At 37.9% G+C, this 14,492-nt stretch overlaps 1 protein-coding gene across 1 annotated transcript in view; it reads right to left on the bottom strand.

Annotated features, from left to right (window-relative positions):
* Positions 1-7,124: 7,124 nt before the first annotated feature.
* RFX6 (regulatory factor X6) overlaps positions 7,125-14,492 on the bottom strand; it is a 56,323-nt gene continuing 48,955 nt past the window's right edge. The window contains exons 15-19 of the mRNA XM_033103143.1: positions 14,037-14,159; positions 13,147-13,353; positions 11,359-11,871; positions 10,329-10,541; positions 7,125-7,942 (exon numbers count right to left, since the gene is read on the bottom strand). Coding sequence (XP_032959034.1) covers positions 7,767-7,942; positions 10,329-10,541; positions 11,359-11,871; positions 13,147-13,353; positions 14,037-14,159 — 1,232 coding nt within the window. The 3' untranslated portion in view covers positions 7,125-7,766. The remainder of the gene's footprint in view (positions 7,943-10,328; positions 10,542-11,358; positions 11,872-13,146; positions 13,354-14,036; positions 14,160-14,492) is intronic.

The following is a 14,492-nucleotide window of genomic DNA, read 5'->3' as shown; positions in this document are numbered from 1 at the left end:
TAATAATCAGAATATATTGTATCCCGTGAGGGTCACTCCTATGAACCCATATTGGGGTAGTTAATGATTTACTACATTTTGCTTTTTTCCTTTACTTTGACATAATAAATTCTTATTTAATTACACCAGCCTAGGTTATCTTGCTAGACAACTCTAGCAATAGAGCAGTGTACATTACACACTAAGGCACACAAGAACAGTTTGCATTGCTTTCAACAATACTACTGATTCCATGGGATTTGAATAATAATGAAAATTAATAACAGTTGCCATTTATTGAGCCTGTGCCATGTGTCAGAAACCATCGTCCTAAATATTCTATGAGCATTAGTTCACTTAATTCTCACAAAAACCTTTTGTGTTATATAACTATTATTAAGCGCATTTTACAGGTAAGAAAAATGAGTCCCAGAGACGTTATTTAACTTGTCACACAGTAAATATGGGTTCAAAAACAGATTTGTCTGACTCTGTAGTAAGCATTTTAAATTGCTACATATTTTGTCTCTACTTTGAAATTATATTTTATGTTAATCCTATCGTCATATTTTAACAAAAATTTGAACAAGCACTTCAATGCTGTCATATAAAGGCAAGTCTTGGGGCAAAGCCTTTCCTAGGAGAACTCAAGAGTAGCTCATTTCATCCTGCTACTTCTTGAGGCACCCTGTCTGAATCTCTGTGGGCCTCATGTTCTTAAATGCAGGGAGCCCAGGAACAACTACATGGGAGGCTCACTAGGGCAAGCCACTTAGCACGGAAGCAAGTGTCAAAGACAAGCTATTCTTCTTGGTTTCCAGGGTTCGCTAGTCCGTTCTTGTCCACTTTTCCCTGACACTCCCTGGGGAGCATCAGGATGTGAAAGAACCTCTGATATGTCTGGGAGTTATCTTGCATTGAAGGATCAATGTGCTCTTAGAGGGCTTTCTCTGCTACTTGGATGTCCAAGTGCCTCTATCCTCCTAGGCAACTGAATAATCAGCTCCTTGTGAAAACACATCTGATACCATCTTCAGGCACATGTTCTAGGTGACGTTTCTTGGGGGGTGGAGAATTAAAATGAATATTATAATTTGTAGTGGTATCCAGACAATGAGTAATGAGTTAAAACCAGTGTATGTGTGGGAAGAGGGGAAGGCAAATAGTACAAAACTATTACCCCCAAATGCAAGAAGTCTTGCCACTTTGTAATATAAAATATGGAAACCGTTTTATTTTCCATAGTGGTCATGTGTAGAGCATTAATAAGCTAAAGCACACAAAGTTAAATGACAAATCTAGATAAACAAACTGCCCACGTAGCTTGTATTGGCCTCGGTGTGTTTAAAGATGCTTGAAGGCTGTAAATCTCTGACCTTCATTCTGACTATTGATTGGTAAGCACACCACCCTGGTTTTTAACTAATAAAAACAATGGTTTCTCTTTACTTTAGAGCAGGTATCATATTGAGTAGTTAATTTTTCACTTTGGTAAATGTGCTTCTCACCTAATTCTTAGTTGGAGACTCTCCATCTATTTTAAGAAAAGAGGTCAAGTCCCCACATCACACTGAGAAATCTTGGTTTTGACCTCTTCACCTTCAACTTTAGGGTTAATATTAATCACGTCAGCAATACAGAACATTAACATAGTGTTCCTTTCCCTGACATTTAAATGCATTTTTCAAGGGAGGAAATCTGGAATTGAATTTGTAGAGAAAGAATTGAGAATTCTATTAAAACAATTTATTGGCTAAAATCATAATTTTCAGAGTTCCAAATTCACCCCCTCATTAAGAAAACCAACACCTGAAACTAATACAAACTAAGATAATCACTTATATCTTAATAAAAATAATGAAAACCATGAAATTAATTTTCTTAACTATGTGTTGTTATCAAACACATTAAAGGAGCTTAAAGACTATTTTTAATAGCAGATTCTAGGAAAGCAATGCTGACGTCATCATGAAATTATTTCAACATTTCAGAGTTTATAAAAAGTTCAGCTTGACATTTTTACTTTCCTGTTCTAATACTTCATAGATCTTTACAGTCATATGAGACTTTCATGTTTTATCAACAAATCCCTAAAACCATCACTGAAGTTTGAAAGCCTCAGGACTATCTTTCTAAACTCATTCTGGCCATTCTTCGACATTCTCCATGCTCTGCCAGATCTTTTCATCTTTTACATTCAGTCATAAGTTCCTTACATGCTGAATTCCTGCCCTAAACACTTGTCCTGCCTGTCCCCCGCTCCCCCCCAACTTCATTCCCCAATATCACCTACTTTCCACCTATTCTTCTGGTCTCAGGACATCACTTCTCCCAAGAAGTTTCCCCGACTACCTCTCCCAACCCCACCCCTGCCCTGTACGCATCTCCATGAGCTCGACTCTTGTAATATTATTTCTCTGGGCAGCCTTCACTTCTTTTCACAATTTCAGTTATTTCTTTATTGTCACTACTTGTATAAATGTTTAGTTTAATATCTGCCCTACCTCATAAACTGTAAACTCCATAAGAGGAAGGACCTTTTCTGTGCTTGTTATCACCAGTGTGAGCTGACATATTTGTTAAAATGTGAGATTAAACAGAGTATCTCTTGAGACCTTCAACACATTAACTCCTTAACAAAACCTAACCAAACCTAAGGACACTACCAAGACATTTCATTAAGAATACTCAAGCCCTTAATAACTTTTAAGTCTTGAGATAAAAATAATGAGATAAAATTTTCAATAGGAAAAGGAATCTAGAAGTAGTCTTCATTTATATATATGCCCAAATCTTCCCAGAGAAAAGCTTCCCAAAGCTTTTACTAGAACCTTCTGATATGACAAGTAAAAGGGTCAAACTAATCAGTGGTCAATTTTATCCTCATAAACATCTGCAAGAATGTGATTGAAATTATAGACACTAGAAGAGAAATTTGGGGGGAAAAATCAGAGATCTCTCCAACTGGATTAGATTATACAAAGAAACTAAATAAATTATTGTGCTCATTCTGGAAATTATTTTTATAATGGAAAACATTTCTGCCATAGTATTATGTAGCCAAGATCAACAGAAATTAAACACTATTTATAAGATTTTTGACATTAGAAAATGAATTGAAAACCTTTTTACCAAGCAAAACAGAGATAAGACCTTATTTCATAATCAAATATCTCAAAAATAGTGCAGAGATTATTCAATGGAGTCTCCTTATAACTACCAATCTTTTCCAGCCATTGCTAATGCCTACAATCAAGAAATACCTGAAATTTATTTTATTTTCACTTAATCAGTGTGCTTTTGGAACAGACAATTGTGTTCTCTGCCATTTACAAACCTGAGGATTTAATTTAGATTTCAATAACTGAATGAGATAGTACAATAACCTTTTATATATTCATCATTTCTTATCTTTCCCAAAGCACAAAATGTCCTGTATGCCATAATCACTATTGTTTACTTTTCTGGAAGGTTTTTGTTTAAATTTCTATAACTCACCTAGGATTGTAAATCTACCTTCAAAATACAGTATGAACGGTTTATTACTCCAGACCTTATGCGTTCATAGCTGTTATTGTTAGACTTGTAGGACAACTGGTGTTCTATATTAACCTGTTGTATAGAAATCTGAGTACCTGAAATATCCCTTTCCAGAGACTTCAGACATATCACTCTCTTTGCCTCCTGATTTTTGGAACTCTGGGTTTGGGTATCAGAATTCATTTATGTCTAAGACCTCCCTCTCTGTCTCTCTCTTTCTGTATGGGGTGGGGGGTGAGGGTAGTGCACTACCTGGGCTGACTTTAAAGAATCAGCATATTTTTTGTCCTAGTTTTGTGAATTGCATTTGTGTGAGCATAGGTTCAGTGGTTCAAAACCATAATCACTGGGTCTCTAATTTATTGTTTATCCAGTTTTTCTAAAGAAGAGGAAACACATGTTGTTGGGGCCTTGGTGATACATCAAAGCAGCTGTGCTCTGAGTAGCTAAATGGAGACTGCATCTATTGAGCGCTCCAGGGACAAATTCAAGTGGACTGAGGAGAATTGGGCATTGTTCCTCACTGGTCAGGATGGCACAGCCACAGCTCTGTTCTGGGGACCTGTTGTCTCAGTGTCCCATTAGAGGGGCCTACCCATTGCTGTCTACTGGACCCTCTTAAAACTTAGCTTCTCTCAAGTTCCTCTCTCTCTCTCTCTCTCTCTCTCTCTCTCTCTCTTTTTCTCTCTCTCTCTCCCCCCTCACCCCTCATTCCTTATCCCTCACCCCTCACTTCTCTGCCTGTTTATTTCTCTAGTTTGTGTGTCTGAGTTTCACAGTCACAGTTCCTGACGAGATTATCTGATTGAGTTGGATACCATTTAATATAGAGTACCACTACTGGGCAAAGTTTTAGGACAATCACCTCACAGCCCACCGGTTTACCTCCATCTCTCTAATACAAATGTTACTGGCTTTTAAAGTGGAACAATCCTTCGTTCCTACACATTGCAAATCTGTCCTACACATTGCAAAGCATTCACATCCCTGGTCCTGACACTATATGCCAGTGCACCTGCCTCCCTTACACATTATGGCAGTGAAAAATATCCCCCTTCACGTTTCCAGAATGGGCTCTCGTCATGTGGGACCTTGAGAGCCTCATGGACTCTTTTCTCTCAAAGCAGAAACAAAGAGAAAGATTTTATATCATAACTGTGATTGAAATTTAGCTTAAATAATTACAAAACAAACAAACAAAAACCCTTTCTGTCCTGAAAGCATACTTGGGAACATGTAATTGAGGAGAACTCTTACTTTTCTTAGTACAACACTGCGTGGAGGAAGAAAATACACCAGATCCCTTCTGATCTGTGATTCTATGTTGATGACGTAGCTGGGTTTCATTTTTTCTTCAAGTTGTTACAAAACAGATTCTTGGTCTCTGAATTGTATTAAGAATCCAGTGAATTAATTGAAACATTCAGTTTTCATTATGTCTTTTATAACCGAACATAAGATTGGAATGATAGTACCCTAAGAATTGAATTACAAACCTAGTCTAGCATTTTTTATTTCTAGCCTTAATTTTGCATTTCACATAAGCATTAGCTTGAACAGGTCACTTCTTTATAACTGATACTCCACAACTTCTAAAACTCACTTGAAGAATAATATATAGACTTTTAAAAACAGAAACACTAAAAAGCTAGGCAAGATCCTTTAACAATATTAAATTAATTTAAAGAATACTAAGATCAGAAAATGCTTTGAGCATCCAAACTTTAGATCCATGAAGGAAACGATTCTTAAATGATGAGGGTAGCTGAAGGGCACAGAGGTATGAAATGTCTCGAGTTCCTTCTACGTACAATTAAAGGTGCTGTCACCTTTAATTCATACAGGTGTGGCACTGCCTCTCCAGGGGCATTTTGAAACATGGGAGATATTTTTGGTTGTCACAAGGCCTGGGGCAGTGGGGGGTGCTTTGGTATTTAGTGTTTGAGGGCCAGGGATACTAAATCTTGTGCAATATGCAGAACAGTCCTGTGAAACAAAGAACCATCCTGCCTTAAAGCCAATAGTGCCTGCATTGAGAAACAAATGAGAAACGCTGTTAAACATCTAACAGAGATAAACTCAAGTCTCACTGCCTGGGAAAAAGAGCGAGTTAGTCCTTTCGAAGTCAAAATGTAATACTTTATCAGCCAGATGCACAGAAACCCAGAGACACCGGTCACTTGTCTTATAATTATGCTTCTCCTTGCTCCAGATCATTTTCCTTCATATACAAAGGGAATATCAACATAGGGTTGACTATGTACAGTGAAAGGCTTTGCGAAAAGGGTTAAGGAAAACACTTAGAGACGCTGCTGACATATTCTTTTTTTTTATTCCATACATCTAATCAGTCACCAGTGCTTCAATGTATTCTTTGGAATGATGCTCATGTTTCTTAAAAATGCCCATGCTTCTCTCTCACTCCTCCTCACTCATTCTGCTTCTACATAGTCTCTGCGCTGGACATCTGGATGGGAGAAACAGCCTCTCAAATGGCCCATTCTCAGGCTAATTCCTACCCAGCCCACCCCCTAGCTCCAGCGGCTGCTGGATGGCCCTCATCGTCATTTTTCCCACATTGCTTTTCTACTCAAACATCCTCAGCGCGCTTCTACTTCCTTCATCATTCCATCAAAACTTATTATAGGTATGGGCAGTGTGTCTTTTCATCTTTCAATTTTCGTTTTCATCTGTGTGTTCTCCAATGTGCCTGACACCAAACAGATGATGAATATAGACTTAATTACTATACTATAAAGGAAATTTGGTTCTTGGTTTTCAAGGCCTACCTCCAAATACTTCTTAAAGCTATTGTTTTCTACTTCAGTCCAAGTCCTTATTAGTTTCACTCTCCTTTGTACCCTTAAAATAGTATGGTAGCACAGAATAGAGCTTTAAGCTTGCTATTTGTCATGATTTGTTACTGTTGCAAAATTTTTCACAATTAGTTTATGAACTACATACTACTGAGCAAATGGTAGCAACACTCCAAGTCCACAGATAATTGTTTATTGTTTGCTGAAAACAACTCTACAGTTTGTCTTTACCAAATTACATCATGATGTGTAATGGGTATTTGGGGCTTACAGATCTTTTTATAATGTACCCAGGGCTTATAGAATAACCAAACCCTTCATACAAATAATGGGGCCTGTCGTAAGACTAAGAGAAGCCTGTAAGTGAATGGAAGTTTCCCACTATAGGCCATGAGTCTTACAACAGACCCTTCAGCTAAGACATATGAAAAAGAAACAGAGCTAGATGGGGCGGGGGGGAGATCAAATTGTATTAATTTATATGTAATGAATCCTTCACTTCTGAACTTGTCTTTGCCGCCAGATGATCCCTGAACACTCGTTCACTCTCAGTTTATAAGCAAAGTACTTGATTAAAGACTGTTTCCAAATATGTAGAAGTTCCGACAGTCTATAAGTCACAATTTCTCCATATTTATATGCATAGATTTGATATTATGCATATATGGTGCATTATGGTGTTTTGACCAACCAGCTTTACTCTTTGGTATCCAAAGCAGCTTTGCCCAGCATTCTTCAGAAACAGTCCCAGCCCTGACAGCAACCAAGCCTTTAAAAATATTTCCATACTTTATTTCTTTTATCTCTTTTTATCTTTTTTAAATAAAGGGGGAAAGCATTTATAATCTCCATTAGTTACATAGAATTGGAATACTGCTATGTAACAGAAATCATCACACTAATGCACAGGAATGGAAAGTCAAGCAACTTTGGTCTAGGCTGAATTGAATTAAGTCTTGACCTTGTAAACATTTCCATAGGAGGTAGAACATACACATTTGACTTTCTGTCAAATAAGGGATAGTAAACAATGAATCTGAGATCCTAATAAATTACAGGTATTTTAAAGGCATTAAATAAACTTTTCACTGTTTTAGAAACTGAAGATGAAACAGCACACAGATTTTCAATAAATTAGGAAGTGAAACAGTTAATCTTCATAGTTGAAATGTTTGCATCTTCAAAGCTAGGTTGGTTCCATTTGATAATATTTGAAACTATGATTAATAATGAGATCACATTTTTAAACGATTTGTGTGCAAGGGAAACTCTGCAGATATCTCTATTCACTGTGGAGTTGTCCATAGTTTTGTCCCAGTGACTTGAAAAGCAATGTCCTGCCACTGCGTGTTCCATTTTCTTTACCCTGATAGCAGTCTGAATGAATAATATTTGAGCAGTAGAGATTCATAAAGTTTCAACACTGTTGGTTTAAGTGCCTCCAGCTGCTGTTCCCATGAACACAGTGTTGATGGGAGGTAAAGAGGACACCAGTTCTCTCCCGTTTGCTCCATGGGAGTCCAGAGTTTCTTGAGCTGGATATTGATTGGAAGTCCCATACATACACTGGGATGAGGACGAAGGAATTGGGGTTTGCAAGCTGGATGCTGTAAGGAAAAATATAATCAGCAATTGAAAATTGGCATTTTCTTTTTTCTGCAAGTGCCACTTACTTTAAGCCTCTATTTATTTTTGCATCTAGCTCCCAGATCTGTACTAAATTTGAGTATGTGGTTTCTCAAAGCCATCCTCTTCTACTTTTTCCCTTGCTATTCTTCCAGAATTTATTTCTTCCCTACAGTTCACAATGAAAACTCAATGTAAAACTTAAATTCACATAACTCTGCCACCAAAAGATATACCCAGTACACCTCCTCTTTCCATCTGCATCTCCACAATTGTCATCCAAACCACCAGGTTCTTACCAGGAACAGAAGAGCAAACTCCTAACTAGTCTTGTGACTCTCACCTTTGACTTACCTTCTCACCTGCAGAGAGAGCCAGGATAATCTTGCTGAAGTGTATATCAGAGTGTCACTCTTCTCAAACACTACAATGACTTCCCATTACTCTTAGAACAAAATCCAGGCTCCTTACCCCAGTTCGTAATATGCTGTATGAATTGATCTCTGCCTTTTGACTTATTCTACTCCATTCCTTTCTTCATTCACCATGCTCAAAACACACTGACCTTCTTTCTGCACATTAGACTTCCCGATCTCATTCCCATTTCAGAGACTACACACTTCCTCTTTCTTCTGCCTACAACTCCATCATCAGATTTTCTCATTGTCTCCTTATCACTCAGCTTTCAACTCCAATGTTTCCATCTGAGGTTTACTTTTCCAACTATGTTACCTAAAAGCAGCTCCTCCATTACTAGCTGTCATTTTAACCTATTTAGTTGGCTTCTGAGTACCTGAAATTATCTTTTTAATACATTTGTTTATGAATTCATTGCCTTATCTCCCCTGACTAAGATGTAAACTTCTTACAGGCAGGAATTCTAGCCTGAGAACCACCATGTCCTCACACCTAGAAGGAAGTTTGGTGCATAGTAGGTTCTCAAAAAATTTGAGTAACTGGAGCACTAACACTACATTTCTTGCATTTATGGTTGCTGCCTTCTCATTGCTGTTTTTCTTACTGTTCTACCATCTTCTCTCACCAGAAACTAAGCTTTATAACTCAGGAAACTTAAGGTGGATCCTTATTTCCCTTGCACTACTTACCCACTTACTTTATTCCCTCTTTTTGCCCTGAAGCCTCGTATGCAATTGACTTGTAAGCCAGCTCTAACAATTTAAGCTTAGAATCCATCCGACACCCAAGCTATGTTCCATCAAAGCTTCTATTATCTCTGCAAGTAAACAGAACTAATAGTAACAATAGCAACACGGTACATTTTAGTCTCACGGTGAGGAAACTTCCTGAAGTGGAATTTTCTGCTTCATTAGAGTAACCTAGAAGCAATGACCATCGCAGATAACATGAGATGAGCTGCTAGACTGCTCAGGGAGCATCTGTGATGGTCACAGGAACAGAAGTGCTTCCTCTTGAATTATTGGAAAAGCACACTGAGTGGGGAGAGGTGGAATTTATCTCACTTTCCCTTATGCTCTGGTTGGGTGTCAAAGCCCTTTATTTATTCTAGTCTAACACCAATTCCATTGGAAGATTTTAACCATCTCATAGAAACATTAACACTCTGCCTTGATATTTTTGTGGATGTATACTTGCCCTGTGATACCTTGTTAGTGATTTTAGAAACTGAATCTATATGTATATGTTTTGCCCCTTATTCAGCTCACGGATTTCTTGAGTTCTTACATGGCAGACACTTTGCTGGATGCTGGTGATGCATCTAGTACAAGTTGCAGGATTTTTTTAGGGACAGCAACCTGGGTGGAAAAAGATGCTAGGGGACTTCACGGCAAACACACTGTTTTGCTCATTTTTACTGAAACTGTATGTTCTAAAACAATAAAAATAGCAACATTTTCTACAGAGGTAGCTAATCACATTTTGCATACAGTTGAGAAAGTAATAGTAACTTCTACCACAAGTCACCATTTTTTTTAAACTTGGAGTGGTTTTAGGGTTTAGGGAGATTATGGGGTTCTAAAGACACCTCTCGGCACTGCCTCTAGGTCCAACCGTGAACAAGAGAGTGAGAAAAAGACATAATTGTTGCCCTTGTAAAACTTATAGCCTTTTAGACTGTCTTTGACAGGTTATATTAATTTTTGCTTACATAATAGATGCCAGCTATTCTTTTTGGAAAGAATAACAGATCTTGCAGTAGGTTTTACAGTGCCATATATACTGAGAAATGGTAAACCTGTTACTTAAAGATATCAAAATATAACATCAGAACCAAAGTGATAAATCAACTGCAGGAACATGAGTGCCCAGTTAACCCTCCACAGTAATTCTGCATACCTGAGGTTAACAACTTTTAAAAATGTTTTTTTCAAAACTAAAATAATTTACCTACTACTGGAGTTCGACATGCAACTGAAGGTGATGTGTCTGCATAAAACGAGCTGGTCTGCTTTCTACTACTGTCATCTAAAATGTTAAGCGGATCATGGATGTCGCTGTAGGCAGGCAGTGAGCGAACACTGCTGATGACAGAAACGTGCTGATTCACCATCGATCCAAGTCTATGAGACTCTGGGTAGTTTATATTGCCTCCATAGTATCCTATAACAGAAAATGTCAAGAACGGACTGTTAACTTATTACAAAGATTATTCCAGGAGGGAAAAAAGGGACAAGATGATAGGGGAGACCCCTAAAGATATCATACTGTAAATATTACATTCACGTCTAAATTTACCATAGAATTGAATTTGTACTTATATATGGACATGGTTCACTATGCTGTATTTTGTTTTTGAAACAAAATTCTATTATTAATTTTGAGATATAAAACTACATCTCTCTTATATTTCCCCTAGCTAAATTATTAAGATCTGCCTATGGAAAAAAAAAAAAAAAGCACTATTAGCCTCTCACAGAGATTACATACTTGTCAGCTACCAATTTTATTTATAGATTCACGTTTCTGAGAGAAGTACTGGCCACAGAGCCTAATTTGGTGGGTAAAGAAGTCCATAGATCTTTCCAGCTCCCTAACTGTTTTATCAGCTTTACAGGGGACATACTTTTGGTCCTAATCTTTAAGATCTGCTGCTAGTTCTCTCGGGAGAAAAACAAAAATTCACTGAAACTATTTCCAAAGGACAGACGTTCTTTTGGGCTATTAAGTTTGGTCTCAAACATATGGTTTGACATATTTTTTCATCATGTGTGGCATTTAAAAGGGCAACTTTAATAAAGCCACAAGAATTAGAGATAAGTTTGTATGTGGCAGAAATTAGCTCTAAATGTCTAAGATTCCATAATCTTTAAAAGCTTTACATGGGATAACTTGCTACTCAGCAGAGGTAGAACTCACTGTCTGATTTGTCTTATTGCCAACTCAAAAGCCAGGAAAAATTCTTTAAAAATGTTAATACCATTAGGTGAATTAGGAGGCAATGTTGCTCCTTGACAGCTGGCAGCCCCCGCATTGCTCAGGAAATTGAAGCTTCCTGTATTTAAAAACTGCATACTGTGTGAATCTTGGTTGTGTGAGGATGGGCCATAGCTGGAAGGTGGCCGAGAATTATATGGAGACCCAGCACAGGTACCACTGAAGAAGTCTCTAGAAAGCTGCTGTTCAGTCCAGGCCATGCATCGACCATGCTCGGGACGATGAGGATAGAGTCCTGATGAGGGATGAGGCTGTGCCCTAAATACAGTCTGATAGTTAGAGTTGGTCCCATAAAAGTCATGGTTGGCTTGAGGGAGAGTAGGATAAATGGGCTCTGGGAATGTTGAGCAGTGTGACGGGACTGACAACACTGGGCCCACACTTGGGGGTCTTCCTGCCATTGGCCCCTGATTAATGACGCTTCCTCGGCTTGCCATGGCTGGAGAAATGGGTGGTGTCATCAGATGACCAGAGCTCTGGGAAAGCTCCATTTGACCTAGGAAAAAATTGTCAGAGTATTACCTAATGGCATATTGAAATAGATGGGCTCACATCTTTAAAAATAATTCAAAAGATGTATTAGTATACCTTTTTTCCAACTTGGTTCATTCCTACCTTCCAAAAGTAACAGAACTGGAGAACATCAAAAACCTAGGTTTAAAAGCACCATCACAGTACATGTATATTTTACAACAGGGGAGACTACTAGAATTAGTGGCTGTGGAAGAAAGTCTGGGATGGCTTCATGCTTCTGCAGAGACGGTTAGAGCTCAGACTCGGGAAGAGCAAAGGGTCGGGGTGGGGGTCTCCTGTTCACATTTCTCCATAATTAAAAAACAAGCTGGATCAAATATATGGTGATGGAAGGAGAACTGACTCTGGGTGGTGAACACACAATGGGATTTATAGATGATGTAATACAGAATTGTACACCTGAAATCTATGTAATTTTACTAACACTTGTCACCCCGATAAATTTAAAAAAAAAAAAAAAAAAAGCTGAATGTTAAATGGTTGGTTTTTAGGGTAAAAGAAAAAGGCAAGAATGTCAAAATGACCACGGCTTCAAAGCAGCCAATTCAAAATATTATGCAAACACTAGTGACGAGCACTGAGTTACAAATGCCACCAACTCCCTGGGCCTCCAATTCCTCACTGGTGGAATTAAGCCCCTGAACTATAAGACTCTTCCAGGTTTAAAATTCTTTGTGTCCAATGAAGTAATGTATATAAAAGGGTTTAGAAAGGACATAAGTCAATAATCAGACTTAAGAAATTATCTAGTAGCGAGTTCAAGCCACTAAACTTTAAGACTGACACAAAAAGGACCTCAGACCAAAGAAGAAAATTATTATCATGGTTATCCTAAAATGGCCAAATCCATCTTTTCATGGAGGAGAAACAAATTCTCCTCAAAAGCCAAAAATAAATAAGCAGCTCATTTTTTTTGACTCTCAAAGTACCTTAAGGATTTTATGGGCAAAAATCTAATTTTTCTTCCACTAAATAAAGATAACTATTTGTACTTCTGATATAACTAAGAGAGTGTGTGAACATGTGATACCTGTGTTAATAATGATATTGGTAAAAATGTGAATAACAAATGCTGAAAATCACAAAAATGTTATAAACCTTTATTATAAGTCAGTTAACATAAGCCTTTTTTATTCTTGGAATGCCTGAAGGTTAACAGTTTTAAGAAAACAAAGGAGGAGACTCCTGTGAGATCTACTGAAGCCTAAGTGGTTTTCTAAGTTGTTTCTCAGCCTACCTGTAAGTGGCATGTTGTCTGTATTCCCAGCAGGGAACGGGTGCAGAGCAGAGGTTAAGCCTCCAGGTTGACCAGATGGCAGAGGATGATAGGTGGTTTCCACATGGCTTTCATTCTTCACAGTGTCACTGGAAACAGTGCTCGCCTTATGACGGTTTGCCAGAAAGCATGAACTTGGAGAAGCAGTGAAAGCAGCTTTACTTGCATCTGGAAAGATATTTTTAAATGGGGAAGTTAACATCCTTCACATATTCCTGGTAGATGAGCCCGAGAAAACAAACTGAAATGTTTTAGGGTTGTGCTAGAAATCTGGAAACTCCTGAGAATTGCACTCAATGGGAAACAAGGCTGGCAGATTTTTGGTCTTGGTAGTGGTGCTGGTTTGTTTTTTTAAAAAACCTTAAATCTGTGTATTTGTTGGGGTAGGTAGGTTCTGAGTGACACTAAATAATCCAGTCTGGAGTGAACAGCCTTCAAATTGCAAGTCATCACATCCCAAATAGATGTGTACCCTTCCTTCTCTAAACTCCTGTAGAACTTACTTCTACATTGCTTATAAGGTGGTATACTACATGTGTTGTCTTGAATTATAGTTATTTCTTTTTTGTATTATAATCAACTCTCTGACTTAATCTAAATTCTCAGAAGTTAAGAACATTGATTTTGTAGCCTTTAGAGTTTCCAGTAAAATATTTTGACTACTCTGGAAAAGAGTAGTCTCTAGGAAAGAAAAAATAGTGCTCCAATAGTGTTAGTATACTATGTTAGCAGTGACATGTTTGGGGGAAAACTCTGAGACTGTTATAAACCCACTTAACATGTGCTTACGAATTTTAGAACTTAGGTTTAAACAAAGAAATATGAAAAACACGGTATACATTTTCAGTTACCTGAATTCTTCATATACTTGTCCAATAAATTCTGTAATTCCTGCTCTTTGTCATTATTAAACTGGGTCTCCATGGCCAGGAGAATGTATTCATCAAGAAGCATTCGAATCAAATGGAAAGAACCTTGTTTATGGGTTGGGAATAGAGAGAGAGCATTGTGAGATGAAATAATGGCAAGAAAGAGAAGGAAAGAGAAAGAGGGAGAATCGCGTTATCTTTGTGACCATCTCGAAACACTTTACAAGGAGCCACGGAAATAAACAAATACTTGTTGGACTTTAAATGACCTGCTAAGACCAACATGCTTAACCTCGGTCTCTAATCTTTCTGTGCACCGCCTGCCCAGCACCCTGTGTGTACTGTCCTGCCAGCTCTTTGGCCACTAATTACATCAAAGGAAAATACGGATGAAAGTGAGACATGCTTTATGCTTTAAGAGGGCACACACTGGATGGA

The sequence above is a fragment of the Rhinolophus ferrumequinum genome, chromosome 3 (assembly GCF_004115265.2).
Source record: "Rhinolophus ferrumequinum isolate MPI-CBG mRhiFer1 chromosome 3, mRhiFer1_v1.p, whole genome shotgun sequence".
Taxonomy (NCBI): Eukaryota; Metazoa; Chordata; class Mammalia; order Chiroptera; family Rhinolophidae; genus Rhinolophus; species Rhinolophus ferrumequinum.
Note: the sequence above shows the minus strand (reverse complement) of the source record. Positions and strands in the feature narration are given on the sequence as shown.